General features: G+C 37.4%; 1 protein-coding gene across 4 annotated transcripts in view; it reads right to left on the minus strand.

Moving 5' to 3' along the window:
* AOX1 (aldehyde oxidase 1) overlaps nt 1-16,510 on the minus strand; it is a 39,798-nt gene that overhangs the window by 9,494 nt on the left and 13,794 nt on the right. For all 4 annotated transcript variants that reach the window (XM_019290289.3, XM_020585033.2, XM_019290290.3 and 1 more), the window contains 13 exons: nt 16,283-16,445; nt 14,939-15,031; nt 12,786-12,955; nt 11,376-11,502; nt 10,959-11,081; nt 9,704-9,800; nt 8,640-8,764; nt 7,046-7,179; nt 5,723-5,810; nt 4,137-4,223; nt 2,468-2,659; nt 1,947-2,174; nt 820-915 (listed from right to left, as the gene is read on the minus strand). In XM_019290289.3, the coding sequence (XP_019145834.3) occupies nt 820-915; nt 1,947-2,174; nt 2,468-2,659; nt 4,137-4,223; nt 5,723-5,810; nt 7,046-7,179; nt 8,640-8,764; nt 9,704-9,800; nt 10,959-11,081; nt 11,376-11,502; nt 12,786-12,955; nt 14,939-15,031; nt 16,283-16,445 (1,723 nt within the window). The remainder of the gene's footprint in view (nt 1-819; nt 916-1,946; nt 2,175-2,467; nt 2,660-4,136; nt 4,224-5,722; nt 5,811-7,045; nt 7,180-8,639; nt 8,765-9,703; nt 9,801-10,958; nt 11,082-11,375; nt 11,503-12,785; nt 12,956-14,938; nt 15,032-16,282; nt 16,446-16,510) is intronic.

Raw genomic sequence — 16,510 nt, forward strand, 5'->3', positions numbered from 1 at the left:
AAAGTTTAAGCGAGTTCTCTTCCAATCTCCAGCTGAAATCATTGTGTCCAAGTTGTTAGAACAAAGAAACAGAACAGAAGGACAATGTTCCAGCTATACTCAAATGCTGGATTGAGACCTGAACTCCAACACTCATTCCTGATTTTCCTGCTTATACCCTGAAAGAGCAAATTATACAAGCCCACGTCCCAAACTTTCACTGACTTGATAAATACTTTCACAGATCTGTCTCAGAACTATCCATTAACCAAATATGATCATAATGTTATCATCATGACAGTCTTAAGCTGCGCCAAGGGAAATTTAGGTTGGATGTTAGGAAAAAGTTTTTTACTGAATGAGTGATAAAGTTCCAGAATCATCAGCCTGGGGAGCTGGTGGAGTCACCATCCCTGGATGTGTTTGAAAAAAGATTGGATGTGGCACTCAGTGCCATGGTTTAGTTGAGCTGGTGTTAGGGCATGGCTTGGACTCAGTGATCTTGAAGGTCTCTTCCAACCTGGTGATTCTGTGTGAATAGTGTCTGCCTTTTTCACTATGGGTTTTATGGGATTAGCCCCTCAAAATCTTATTTCTAATAAGCCTCTTCACATGCTATTGGAAGAACAAAAACCAGTCAGTTTTTTCCTTCTTTCTGCCTCTATGTCTCTTAATGAAGGTACCTTTGCTTTCTAATTCTATCAATGCAAAGAAGTAGTGGCTATGTTGATAAAGAAACTGTCCTGCTGGTACACTAACTAACCAAAAAGAAAACCCTTACACTGTTTATCTGCAGGAAAGATAAAGCACATGGCAATATTTATTTAGATAATTTTTTACCTGGATCATTTTTGTATGAATACCCTGCCCCATTTCAATTCCACCATGTGTCAGAAGCACAGACCCATCAGTATAAATATGAACCAGTGCAGCAGCCTAAAAAAGAAAAACAAAGTCAAGATCAGACTAGTGAGGAATGTGTTGTATGTGGTGATGAATTGAATTAAAAAAAGACAAAGTGTTTAAGTATATTTCAGTTTATCTGTTTAATGCTTAGGAATATAAGGCAAAATATGAAATGCTACTTGCTGCTCTTCCTCTATAATGAACTTCAAAAGAAAAAGATACAAATCCTTGGTGGTCTGCTTTTTCTGTTACTAGATCCTGAAATAAACCTACACCTGGCAACTGTATCTCAGTGGTTCCAAAAGAAGCTGGAGGACACCCCTCAGTAGTGGCTGTAAGCGCAATTTGCTGCAAGCTCCATTTTCTCTCTCACTGACATGTGAGAGTCCCGGAGGTTTCTCAGTTGCATGAGTTGAATCTCTGAATGAAATTTTCTTCCTAGACTCAGCTAGAAGTAGCTGTAGACTACAAAGACCCTGTGACTTTAATGCTGAGCAGAGACAGCCAGTTTGATATGACATAAGTCAGTCAATTAATTAATTTTCAATTGATAGAATGCTGTCTGTTTCAGAAGAATTAGACACCTATGTTAAAAAAAATACAAGGACCAAAAATACTACTGTGCTTTTTTCCTTCCTTAACCTTCGCCTTTGATGGCATCAAAGGGTTAAGTCTTTAAGAGCAGCATTCCATAGTACCCTCATCATCAGAAAGAGGAGGGTAGGAACTATTCCTGGACTGGACAACTTATACAATGAACATTTCTCTATCAGCCTTCAAAAACTTTTTGTAAATGTGTTCAACTCACCTATTTCAACACTGCACCACAACAAATAGGACTAGCTTTAGGTAGGCAGGGTCCAAGCTGCCTGAGTCCTGAAAACCAAACAACTTTGAAGAGAGCTACAAGCTAGTACAGCCTCTTCAGGGAACAACCATCAGGAGGATGATCATTTTCCAGGAGTTGAAAGATAACATATTTGTTTTGTATCCTGAGATAAAGTGACTGTAATCTTCTATGGATAAAATGCTTAGCTCACTTATTCTTTAATGAATCTCACCTGAGAAAGGTAAGGTGTACCTAGTCCAAATGGAAATTTCATTGGTACAATGGCAATACCTCTTTTCTTCCAGTAATTTTCTTTGTTAAATTCATTGATAGTTGTTCTCCTACTGTAGTATGCAGATTTCTCCATACATTCATTCCAACACCGTATTAAATTCTGTGGATCAAGTTTTTGTTTGAAGTGTGTTTGCTCATTCTTCTTATACATATTTATTTCCTTAATCTGAAAAAAATGAAATTACAGTTATCACACAATCCTGTTAAAGGCAAACTGACCATCTGGGAGGACTAATAGATGACAAGAAGATCACTGTATGTTTTTTGAACAGTTACCAATTTGTAAGACCATGCTATTCATTCAACAACCAGACATTGATTTAAAAAAATATGAATTTCAGCTCAAATTATGTTTGACTTAGAAAAGAATTGTTCAAAAAATTAAACTAATCTAAAGGTTTTTAACTTTCCAGTTCCATAGACTTCATTTCAGGAGAGAATAGGCCTGCATTTAGTCACCTTTTCTGGCGATAAACCAGTTTTATCTGCAACGTCTGTTATCCAAGTTTCTGTCACCAGTCCTGACTGAGGAAAGCCAAAGCCTCGGAATGCTGTGTTTGATGGCAAGTTTGTTTTGCAGACACAAGCCCAGCATCTCAAGTTGGGAATCTTGTATGCATTGTCCATTTTTAATAAGGACACTTCTGCTACCTGAAGTAGGGGATAAACAGATCTTGTTTAATGTCAGAACAGTGCTTCCTTCAAATTGACATTTAAATCTTCCGCATCTCTTATATGAAAGACCTTAACTTGAGACAATTAGCTTTAAAATTTGCTTTCTGGCAATCACTGATTGTAAGTACTCATGCACACATAGAGACTTTATTAATACATTTCTCATGCAATATATTAATTTCCAGGGGCTTTTTTTTATACAGAACACAGCTGGTGTTACTTGTACTTGAATGTTATCAGTAGTTAAGGATGTAGCAAATGTGTCATTTTATGACTGATTTTGCTCCTACTTCAATACCAAAAGCCACACAAAACTAAAAATAGGCAGATTAGATTTAAAGCAACAGTAGCTATGAAAGGAACTGATGAAAGCATTCTGAACTATCACGTCCTATGGAAGTCCACACTTAAAGTTTAGTTCCACCAGAAAGCATATGTACTGCAGTCTACAATGTCTTCTTGTCCTTAAGTTTTTAATTTAGAAATTTACAATGACAAACACAAAACCACATGAAGAGGAAAATCCTGTACTAGAGACCTCAAATTAGGCTCTAGGAGTCGGTATCAAAATAAAAATATAATTAAAAAAAAAGTTTTGATGCCTAATCAAAAGAGGTCACTGTCTCTCTTCAGTGTTAAGTAGATTTCTCAGAATGACAAATTTAAGCCTCCGTCATTCGTGCTAGGCCCACCAGCTTCACTGTATCATTGTAGAACTTCATCTTAAGACAGTTCTTACATGATCTGCATTAATGTACATGCTTCTAATAATGGGTTTTCTTCTAACCTAGGCTATTTTTCAGAGCCAGGTTAGGCAGCAGTACCATGGGCAGTTACACTGACAGATTTCAGGATGCAGAAAATACTCATAGGTGGGGCAATGACAAGCAGATGAGGGGTAGTACAGCAAACATTTCAGTTACAGCTAGAATAGTGTGTACAAACACAAATATCCAGTGATGATATCAAAGCAAGAAACATTTTATACTTTGCAGACCTGTAAGTGAGGAACTGAGGTATACAGCACAATAAATACTGACCCAGTACAGAAATGTATAGGGACAGCAACAGGATAACTATAACTATGAATTTTCTGAAGGCTAAGAAATGTCTTCCCAGCCCTGAGGACATAAAGCTTTAGGCAGGGACAAATGCAGGTACTACGTATTTTAAAAGGAATACATTGTTAGTTGAGATGTTCATAACAGAAAAATAAGCCTGAGAAAACATTCATGAAGGGAATGTGTAGGGTAATATAAAAAAGTAGTAACATGCTTCACTAAATTGAATATGGAAACGATAACCTACTCAGGGCAGATTCTTCCAACAACCCATAATCCCTGTATCAAAAGTCTATATGTTTAATAATATATAGGCAAAGGAATTTGACCTTCGTAATTTTCCAGCTAATGATTCCTCCATATTATAAGATTTGTCAGTATAAAATCCTTACCAGGACAGATTCATCAGGGGTACATCCTCCATTAATATAATATTTGGCATCCACAGCTCTGATCTTACCATCATTCATGAAGCCAACCTAGAAGGTTACAACAGTATGTTATTTAGAATTTGGCATTCATTTGTTTCTTAAGTGCTTTTATATTTTGAATACTAACATAACCCATACATTCAGGGTAATACTGCACTATTAATCTCTGGCCAGCATTCACTGAAACTATAGAAAGGCAAGAGAGAAAGAAAGTATGTTTCTAAGATATGGGCTTTCCCACCTGGCATCTGTGATCTGTATAGGTACAGCATATAATAAGCAACATCAGCCCACTGGGAAAGGAAGAAGCAGTGGCTTCCTCTATATTGCCTGAGATGGCTGAGAAGTGTGTCACCTAGGAAAGTTTATTGTAGATAAAATCAAATCCCACTTTAATGGTAAGAATAGTGTCTGGCAGATGGAATATGACATTTGTGTTTATTAATGAAGAAATGTTATCTTTATCTCACATCCCTCTTTTCACCTGTTATCACTAACAGTTCCTGAATTCTCAACATGAGCTACAGCTCATTTTAGCTTTAGGGAAGCATCTTATAAAACCTCTCTTACTTTACCTAGGTAGTATGTCATGCAACTTGCTTAGTATTAGCAGATAAATTTGCTGCAGCCTTAGGCTGCAAGCTGTGAACTTTCACCAAGGTATGTTGAACTGTAACCTAGTCAAGTAAAAGAAGGCCTCAGAGCCAGTTCAAGCTGAAAGATAAAGAAGCTACAATCTCTAGCAGATGCAGCACACTTAGATATAAGAAAAGAAATGGCCCAGCTACAGACAATGAAAGAAACCCATGAAGAACGTGAAGACTCCAGACCCTTAATATTACTCTTGGTCTGAACTGTCAGGGATGGGGAACTTAGATTGTAAGGCTATAATTGCCCAGGAATCCTGTTGTTCAGGGTCTGTCTTTGAAGGCATCCAGCTTGAGCTGTAGTGCTATTAACAAAAGGTACTTTTAAAGAGAAATCTTTCAGTTTATTGATTCAGCAGAAACTTGGATTTAAACCCCATTATGGTGGCTGGCATACATAATTAATATGACAAGTAGAGAAGGAAAAGAAGGCAGAAATTATCCTAATGAATAATTATGACTGATGACAGTGCATGGGCAGGGAAGAGATTCATTTCCTCCATAGGGCGAGTTTTCTGCATGACACTGTTTCTGTGAAAAATTAGCTGCTTCTTTGTGTGAATCTAACCATATGGAGAGTTTAAAATAAAGTTCTGCAGAAGAAGTCTGATATAGGTTAGCTCCTGTTCTAAGAAAGAAAGACAGAAAGAGCTATAAAAGGAAAAGGACATGAAGGAACTAGAAAAAAAATTAAATAAAACCCTGAAGAGACAGAGGTAGATGAAGCAGACAAAGGGGCTGTACAGCAACTTTCTCTTGGTTTCCTGGCGTGTAGTTTTGGTTTAAAATTGAATTGATTATACTAATTTTCATTAATAGAACACATTAACCAGTAACATTGAAATACTTATTCACAGAATATAGGTGGGTATTTTTTCACTGAATTCTAGTGGCACTCACTTTATATTTAGCAATAAAAGGATGTCGGCCACCAGTGATTACCATATCATCCTCTCGGCTCAGAATAAAACGGACTGCTCTGCCAGTTCTAAATCCAAAAAAGAAAAGTCAAATTGCAATTAAAATAAGGAATGTTATGAATAAGATGGCTATGGTTATTCATCATGTAACCAGATACAGCCATGCATACAAACATGCATTTAGATTAAACTTAACTTTAATAAGCTTGAATATATGCTTAAACCTATAACCAGAGTTCATATTTCTCACATTTACGATCATGTAAGAATTTTCATTTCATCTTGTGAAAGCCAACAAGATAACTCAGTGCAAACTACTCCTGAAGAAACTATTTCAGTGTTAAGTGTTCATTACCTCTTAGCTATTCAGAATCATACTGAAATAGAGAACCTTGGAATAAAACCAAAATACAAATAACAATAAAATATGAAAATTAGTCTAGAGATGCATATACAATTTAAAATAACTACTTTAGAAAAATGGGCATAAGGTGTAAAATAAGGTCCTACGAATAAAAAAAGATAGTTTAAACCATAAAAGAAATATTATTTTTAGCATTACTGGTTAATAAAAAACACAGATAATGTGGCCAAAAAAAATCAAGAACCATTTTTATAACAGTGACAGTAGAAGCAATATAAACATATTGAGCTAACTCCTCAGATGACAAGACCATTTTGGCTGACAGGATGTAGCCTGATGTGAGTTCTGTAGCAAATCAGTTACGCTTTTAAAGGACTTTAGTATGCCCTGACAGCTAATTGCCAATATTGCCCTGCCAAATCTGGAATATGGGGGATGGAGCTTTACGTATTAATGTTCTTAGACTAATTCAAGCAGTATTAGAAAAAGCATAATACCTCACAGATTTAAGCTAATTTTGACTGAAAGACGTTGAGGACTGAACTAGAACTGCTTGTTCTTAAAAGCAGTTCCACTCATGAACCCTTCCTTCTGCATCCTGCTGTGTCAGTGAAGTTCACATCTGGATGGTTAATGCTGTGCTTTAATGTATGTACAATACAAAGTCTTAGTAGTTAGGGACTGGTCCTGTTGAGTGTTTCTGGCTTATACTAATACCAGCTTCTTGCAGTCCATTAATTTAGTTGAGGCTAGAGCTGCTTAATATAAGTAGTTCAACAAAGCAAAGAAATGCAGCAAACAGTCTCACAAAACGTGAAGTCAGGATTGTATGACTTTTTGACTAGCAGCTTTGGGAAAGGAGAAAGCATTTTAGACAAAATGGAAAACTTGTTTGCCTCATTCTCTTTTCCTATCCCAACACACACATACTGCACTTACTTGTGTGCTGCCACTGCAGCAACTGACGCCAGTAAGCCAGTTTTCAGGATTTTCCCACCAAAAGCTCCACCAACTCGTTTAACATGGCACATGATCCTGTTGGCTGGAACACCTAAACTCGCAGCTACTATCTCCTGTAAAACAATTGTCAGTATGTTATGCCAACTCAAACTAAGCCTAAAAGTTAGGTTCTGAAATAGAAAACTTTTCTAGAAAAGGGTTCCATAGATGTTTCTATTCTTCTATCAGATGAATATAGTTTTTCCTTTACCCTAGGTTAAAAAGCAAAGAAAGAATAACAACAAACTCTCAGCAGCACTCACATTTAAAATCTTTACCATGCAGACCGTGAAAGGGCCATTGGCCAACGTGAAAAATAATACCTTTGGATTATATTAACTAAACAGTAAGAAGCTTCAGGTATAATAAAAATGGATTAGTATACAATTTCTACTATTTTTATTACTAAGATAATACATTTTATTTCTATTTAAAATGAAACTTTTTTAATAATCTAAGGTCTTGCTAGTGTCAGGAATGTTTTTGCTTCAAATCATATTCTCAAACACAAAGTTCGTGCTACTTGGCTATTGGCAATATAATAATAATGGAAATGATAAAGGGAGCTGAACTGAGCTTTGAATACTCAATGAACGTTGAAAATGCCAGTGTTGAGTCTGAAATACCATCAGTTTCATGCATTAGAGCTATTGCTATGTAGGCCACAAGCTATGGCAGCTTTGCTTTGTCATTTACCATCATGAAAATGATCAGAAGGCTAGAACACCTCTACTCTGAAGAAAGACTGAGAAACTTGGAGTTGTTCAGCCAGGAGAAGACAGCTCCAGGGAGACTTTACTGTGGCCTTTCAAAATATAAAGGGGGTTTACAAGAAACAGAGCAAGACTTTTAGCAAAGTTTGTATTGACAGGAGAAGGGGCCACGGTTTTAAAGTAAAACAGGGCAGGTTTAGAATGGACATCAGAAAGCATTTTTTTTACAGTAAGAGTGGTGAGCCAAGGGAACAGATTGCCCAGACAAGCTGTGGACACCCCACCACTGAGAGTGTTCATGGCCACATTGGATGGGACTTTGAGAAATTTGGTCCAGGGAAAGATAACCCTGTCCATGGCAAGGGTGTTGAATTAAATAGTCTTTAAAGGTCCCTTGAAACCCAAACCAGTCTAGGATTATGATTATGAGACTGCTGCATGGAGTAGCACTCTCACCTACAGCTAGTTAAGACTTGGTCAGATCCTCAGTGGGTTCTGATTCTGTAGGGAACAGATTGATCCTCAGTCCAATGGAAAGCTAACAAAGATGGAGGAACTTCAGCACTCCACAGGGAGTTTTTCATGCCTACAGTAGTGGAGTATGAAGTACTTTGTTCAAAGGGAAAGAAGAGCTTTATCTTGACAGTGTAGTGCTCAGTGTTTATCAGAATACAGCAGTACTACAAAGTAGCTGTTACTGGACAATCCAGATGGGCAATTTCATCTTTCTATGGCTTCTGTTCATACAGATTTGTAAACCAAATTTTAAAAGCTCTATTGTCACAAGTCCAAACACTTTCTCCGAGAATGCTCTGCATTACCTGAATAATTGCTGGATGCTGTGTTGACACATACATATCCATTTCTTTATCCTCTCCTTTTGGAACAGCAAGCATACTCTGAGTCTCCATGTAAAAGTGTTTCTGTCCCCCAATGCAAATCTCCCCTGACCCAAAGAGAAAGACACAAGTGTTACTGAGGGAAAAGGACAGAAGAGACAAACCAGAGAAGAACTAACAACCCATCATAATTTAAATTATGGCAATCAGTATCAAATCCTCTATACTCCTTGTGTGAAAGAGCAACACCTAAAATAAAAATACAAATTAAAATCCTTGTAATATTAAATCGGTCTTATTCCAGTTGCATCACCAGAACTGGATTAAGAGTAGAACAATATTGCCCACAAGTGGTGACAACAATAAGTAAAACATAGATAAGTTAAACAAAGCATGCACATACTGGACCAGGTGAAGAAGAGGGCCACCAAGATCATCAGGGAGCTGAACCACAGGATGCATGACAAGAGGTTGAGAGAACTACATTTATTCACCCAAAAGAAGAAAAGGTTTAAGAAGAGATCTTATTGTTGTCTACAACTACCTAATGGAAGGGTGTAGACAAGAGCAAGCCAGACTGTTCTCAGAGGTGTACAGTGGAAGGATAAGAGGCGGCAATGAACACAAGAAATTCCAGCTAGATAGAAGAAAAATCAAAATCAGCATGAAAGCTGTGAAACACTGGAACAGGTGCCTATAGATGTTGCATAATCTCCATATCTGGAGACACTAAAACCATGACGGGACATGGCCCTTAATAACCTGCTCTAACCAGACCTGCTTTAAGCAGGAGGTTGGACTAGAAGACACCCTTCCAACCTAATTATTCTGTAACTTTTTTCAAGAACAGATGATGCAAAAAGCTTGAATGTAGTAGCAGAACAACAATACACTAGATTTAGTCATGTTGTCTTCCAAGTGCCCAAGAGTTTTCTCACACCTAATGACTATACGGAAAAAAGGTGGAACTGGGACTGGAAGAGCAGACAGCCAAAGCCAAATACTGACAACCAAAAATTTTTCATCAAATGTATTCTGCAGTTTACCTTCAATTATATTATCAACAGTTTCAAATGCCTCATCAACATTTCCTTGTTCTAATTTTCTTTTTGGCTCAAAGAACGAGTTGTGCTTTATAGCTTCCTGCAACGGAGAAAAAGAGAAATAGGAGTTTTAAAGTATTTTTAAGATTCCCAGCTTGTTGCAGCATTTTAGTCTCAGGACCAACACCACTGTCTTCAGAGATTGGAATCACCAGCTACCAAAGTCAATGAACAACTGTACTTCATCACTTTATTGTCACTGTTGAGTTTGTTTATTTAATTCCAGCAATTCTTTCCTGATGTATCTTGTGTAACTGATGATTGCAGTTTCTGAAGGAAATGCATGCAGTTTATTCAACCTGCTCTTCCCTGTCATACATCCAGAACTGACCAAGACACCACAGAGTAAGAATGCAACCACATCATCCAAAGAGCGCTGCCATTAAGAGGGGAAGAAATGACAAGGACTAAGTAAAGGTGGAATCTAATTAATAAAGTAGCATTTGCTTTATTTCTAGTAAGAAATAAATTTCAATTCTAATGAAATGTTAACAAAATTTGCCAGTCTTTAAGAAGAGACTACTTCTATTTTTCTATCAGAAAGATTGTTCCATTAGACCACACACACATTATTAAAACAAGTTGTGAATTGACTACCAGAACTAATGTTGGCTCCCTGCCAAGTGTGTCCTTTTTTCCTTACTTCTACTCTCTTTAATCCAGGATAAATCCATATTCCCTGGGACTCCCACATTACATTTCTAAAATGTTGTACATCCTAACACCTTTCCTTCATATTCCCTCAACAATTTCTATGTCTCCAGCCTAGCTTTCAAGCTAGACAACAGATAAAAATGCTAGAGATAATCAGGAGCTGACTGTTAGCCAGTATACACATGCTGACTGACCAGCTGGTAGCTACCAAAAAATTAGAAATCAGCATGCTCATTGCCTTTTCCTCACTGGGAACATTAGGAGAGTTCTTTTTTTTTTGCATTCTAATGTTTATTATTGTAAAACTTGTGACACCTGCATACTTTTGAAACTGTTGCCTGTCTATCAAAAGTGGTCAAAATTAGAGAAAAGGTTAAAAATTTATTTACAGGGAGATACTCAGACTGGTTAATTGGATGCTCATATTCATATTCATATTGTTTTCTTTAAAAATCCTATTTAAAAAGCAACTAAAGAGTGTGAACTGCTGCTTCCATTAATTAAATCAGTAAAAAAATAAAAAGGCAGAAGAAATTATTAGTACCTCAATTGTTAAAATTACTGGTTCCAGCATTTCATACTCTATCTTCACTTTTGCAGCTGCTTGTTTGGCATGAACATCTGAATCTGCAACCACAGCACAGACAATCTGACCCACACAAATCACCTGCAAAATGCACATCACATAATGGTATGGTGGATTCAAACAATTCCCGTACGGGCTGTTGGTATTCTTCTTTTTACATAACCACTACTTATGTTTCCTGTTCAAAAGTCTTCTTTGACTTAGGATTTTTGTATTTTTAGATCATCCATGAAGCTAACAAATTACAAAAATACCACTGTAACTAAAGAATCAAGGAAAATACTGTATTCAGAAATGGATAGTGGGAGAACGGAAGGCTGGAGTAAAAAACAGTTAAAATTAAGAAAATCAGTTGTAAAAAGATTGTAGTTATACCTTGTTTCTCGCAAATATAATCTCTGGATCATCAGAAAAATAAAACTCATTTGCAGCTGGCACATCATGAGCTGTTATGACATCGAACACACCTGCTGCTTTTAGAGCCTCTGAGGTATCTACAGATCTGATTGGGATATGGGAAGAGAGAAGTGTAATTCATTAGTTTTACAAAGTGTTCACAGAGGAAGGGGTTTCAACACAGAAGTATATTTCTTGTACTACTGAGATCTGCTCATAGGCTTACACACCTGTTCTTTCTGTCTCTGGCATGTGAAGAAGTGCAGGTAAAAGACAAATTAAGATTCTATTAATCTGCTTCATTTCTAGGAGATACTTTAGATACAACAATCATTGGCTCATTAGATTGCCTGAACTGCACCGGTTTAATAAAGATCAGTGCACTATCATGATACTACAACTGCAACTTTCTGAGACCTCACATCCTACACATACACCTAAAGATGCAAATATGCACCTTCAGGTGGAGGATTCATGTAGAGAGATATAACAGAAATGACAAGATCAGTATAAATGGAGAAGGAATGGAAATGCCTAGGTGTAGAAGGATCAGAAGGAACAGCAGAAGGTCTACAGGAACGGCATATTTTGATAGCATCTAGTTCAGCAGGTCATCAGATCCCAGCACATGTACAGGCATCTTCTCTGGACACCGAGATCAGAAGACAAATGAGACTGAATAGATCCTACTGACTCACAGAGATGGGGGTGATGCCAGTTCTGTGGTGGTACCAAAAAGAGGGCTGCCAAACCCAGCACTGACCTAAGAATAAGCCAGGAAATATGACAAGGACTCTGTAGTTAGAAGCCCCAGTCCTGTCTGTCATGACAATTAATCACAACTAGATCACTTGAATATGTCTTGGTGCCTAAATGTTGAACAAACTGCTAGAATAGGTGTATCTTGGCAGCATAAAAGCATATGTGAAAACAGTTTTCTTGCAAAATAAAATCCTCTTCTTCCCCCTTCTCTCCTGTAAGCCTGGTATGAGCTTTGCCACCTTGTTGCTGCAATGTTGCAACACTATTTCCTACATTTTGAACAATTTTCTTCTTTCATCATAGAGGTGAGGCTTCAAAGCAGAGTTGGTAACACTGAATTTCAAAGTCTGCTTGCACTGCACAGCTAAGCGCTTTGTAGAGGTAGCTAGGCTAGCTCTGGGCTGGCTTATGGACCAGAAACAGTTCACTCTTACTAGTACAGTAAAATGGGGTGAGACACTTAAATCCTAACAAACCCTTCTACTAGTGCACCAATACTGCTACCAGCATGGATTTGCCTGCAGGTATCAGGCATGCTGTTCTGTACACGTGACTCATTAGTCTCTCTAAAAATCTGAGGCAGCAATTCATGATAACACTTTCTTCAGGTCCACTTTGAACACTTACACAATCTTAGCATGAGCTCTGGAGCTAGTGACGGCAGCCAGGAAAAGCTCCCCATCCACAGAAGGAAGGTCATCAATGTAGACTGCTTCACCAGTGGCGTGCTTTAGCCCAGACTGGTGCATAATGGGCCGTCCGACAGGGTCCTGGGGAGACTGACTCGGCTCTATGTCCTGTACAGGCAAAACCACACACCCAACACCCCCAAACAGTTAAAAAAAGAACAGTCCTGTTATTCTTACAGCAATCAGAAAATCTGATGACCAAACAACTGCTCATACTATCATCTTGTGGTTCAACATTGAGAGAGATGTGGCTGCAGGATGTGACTGCTGCTCCTGGGGATTTCTTTCTCCGCTTTTCTTCTCTTATGTACCCTTCTGAGAGCACCGCACGGGTTTGTTTACTTGGATTTTTTTTCTTAACTATTTATATCAAAGTGACAAACCCAGCACTTTTTCAGAAGGACAGTTTCCTCCCTTACTGAATGGTGTCATGAAGCTTTGATAATTTTCCAAATTATTCTCACAAGATTCTGCTCTGAATGTTATCAGCGTCTGGTAGTGTATTGTGATCTATTTGCAATCCTTTCTAGGATTTGTCTTCCTCACTGAAAGATTGCAACTGATCAATGTAAATCAGTGAGAAAATGTTGCCTAAATATTTTCTGCCCAATTATTTCTTTGCACCCATGTATGAATTTAGTGTCTTATTAATCTCACTTTGCTAAGTTTTTTGAAAATTAATTCAGTGTTTCCAGTTAAATCTGCCATATCAACTAATGTTACCAACTTCCAGAACACCTTTCCAATTTTTGGGTCAGTATTCATGCTAACTTTTCCCTTTTCTACATTTAGAATTAGTTAATAGCTTACAACTTAAAATGTTTTTACTCCTAAAGCTTCCAGCACACAGGTGTTCTGGCTACACACTCCTACCTCCTGCACTTTCTGGTACACCGTCTGCTATTGGCACAAAGTCAGGAACAAACACTCTTCACTCGACTGCCTAAAGTTCTTCAAATGGATGTCTCAGCCAAACCACTTCAACTTTTCCACAGCAGAATGACAAGGTGTTTGGATTTCAGGATACACATTCACTTCTTCCTCTTAATTTTAAAAGCTTAATAATGTCCAAATGAAGGAGTGCAGACAAAAAACACAGTCTTACAAAATCTAGATAGAAATTTAAAGCAGAAAAACTCAGATTTTCTGGGTTTCTAAATTTCTATTGCTCAGCGCCAATGGATCTGAGTAACAAATTGTTTCAATACCTGTTGTTCAGTCACTTTATTACAGATGGGGAATAAATTGTAAATTGGGGAAAAGTCACAAAGAAATAGTCTCCTTGATCCTGGCCCCTCTTATTGCCTGCAGTCTTTTTTTTTTTTTTTTTAATAAGAATAATAATAACTCTGAAGGAAACTGAAGATAACAACTTGAACAAATTTAAAGTACTTAAAGGTAAAGTGTTATTCTAGGGAATATCCAAAAATTTAAAAAAAAAATATTTACCTATATTTCATTTGAATTTTTCTTTAGGTTTTCAAAAGCTGGATATTTTGACTTGTGTATTGAGGGTGTCAAAATATCAAAAATCCTTGTGGGTGTTTCCACCATAATCTATTTATACGGTGAGCTCAGAAAATACCAAATGTGTCCTTTGCTGCTCTCTACTGTTGATTTAGGACAGCCTGCTCGTGTTAACTTGAGCAGACAGCCATCACACTCCATCTTAATTCCTAAATCTACAGTAAGACCTAAGAGCCCTCTGAGATCTTGAGACAAGAATATTGTAGCTATACTATAGTATATTTATATATATCTGGGATTTTCAGTGTTTTTTGTTTTCATCTAATTTCTTTCTAATTGGGTTGCACACTGAAATATACCAATTTTAAGCAGTCTGACAATGGAGTTTGCTTAGCATATTTATCTTTAAAGAACTGTCTAGAAAAAGTGAGTATCCCAAGAATCTTATTTTACAAACAAGAATTCTCCAACTGAGATACAATTGAAAACAACCACTAAAAGCCTCTTGCTTCCAGTCCTTTTGGAAAATCTGTACCCGACCTTCACACCAAGGCTCATGCTTGAACCGTGACTTTTTACCAATTCTTATGAAGCACAAAACAATGTCAGAATGAAATCACTTGCCTGGTACATTTGGATACTCTGGGGCATTCTGGTTTTGAAATCTTGTAGGACACTTCTGTATTCCATAGGTATGCCAGGATAGTGGCAAGGATCCTGAAAAGGAAGCGAATTACTACTAAAACTCACATTTTGAACGTTCCAATTAAAAAAGCCAACAACCAAAATCAAATACAAAGTCTTTATACAGGGAAGTCTTTCCAGACTCAAACTGGAAAGGCTCTAAAATAACAATTTGAAAACAATGTAGAGGTTTTAGATTTCATTAAATAATATTTTAAAATATATTGGATTCAACAAACATGCTTTTTAAAGTAAGCAATGTAAAGTAGGGATAGGCAGAGGAGCTTTGTTTTGTGGTCAGATCAAAACGGGCCCAGAATCACTCCTGGTAATAGTCAATTACCTAGTAATGGCAATTTAGAGGAAAGAGCTCAAGGTAATACAGAAGAAAAACATATAAGGGATATTTTTCTCTGTAAGAATATATTTAAGACAAAAAGAAAAGTAACTTACACCTAGAATGTCTTGGCAAGCGAAATTTTAGTGTCCTCATCTCCCAGTCAACAGCTTATACAAGGAGTGTTGGTTTAACATCTACAGTTGTTTTCCAAAGCCTTTATTTCTATTTAATCTATTTCTGTTTTGAACTACAGACAGATAAAGATCTCTTGTATATTTTCTTTGGGCCTGAGAGCTCGGTACTGATATGTTGTTGTATTAGTATTTCTCAAATGTCTTTTAAAGCCTAATGTCCAAGGTAAAGATATCTGAGCATCTAAAATTTAAATGGGCATCTCTCTATCAATCTCTTCAGGAGTTAAACACTTAAGTTATTGTATAGCTCTGAACACCAAAGACAACGATTTAGCACACTGTACAAATTGCAAGCACTAACAGAAAGCAAGAACACCCCTTTTATTTGTTTGCACAAGAACATACATGGGGAATGCTTGGTTTGCTCAGCGCGGAGGAGACTCAAGAGAGACCTCACTGAGGTCTTCAAGATCCTCACCAGAGAAAGTGGAGGGGCAGGTACCAAGCTCTTCACTCTGCTGACCAGTGACAGGACTCGAGAAGATGGCACGAAGCCAAGTGGGGAGAGCTTTAGATTGTATATCAGGATGAGATTTTTTGCCAAGAAAGTGTTTGAGCACTGGAACAGGCTCCCCAGAAAGTGGTCACAGCCCCTAGCCTGAGTTCAAAAAGCTTTGGAAAATGTTATCAGTCACATGGTGGGACTCCTGCGGTGTTCTGTGCAGGGCCAGGAGTGGGACTCAACGATCCTGATGGGTCTCTTCTAACTCAGTATGTTCTGTGATTTTATGATTCTATGAACTAATTTACCATTGTCTTCAATGACTGCGATACTTCCAGGAAAAATCTGTAGAAGAAACTGACCATCAAAGTTTTCTTATAGTCTATATTTTCACCTCCAGCTGAACCTGGAAGAGCAATTTCTTTAAGAACTAGTCTGCATGCTTCATCCAACATTTTTTCATTCCAGTGTCTGTTAGGAAGAATAACAGATACAATCAGACCAGGACTAATAAAAAAGTAAATACAAATTGCAGT

This window comes from Corvus cornix, chromosome 7 (assembly GCF_000738735.6).
Source record: "Corvus cornix cornix isolate S_Up_H32 chromosome 7, ASM73873v5, whole genome shotgun sequence".
Classification (NCBI taxonomy): domain Eukaryota; kingdom Metazoa; phylum Chordata; class Aves; order Passeriformes; family Corvidae; genus Corvus; species Corvus cornix.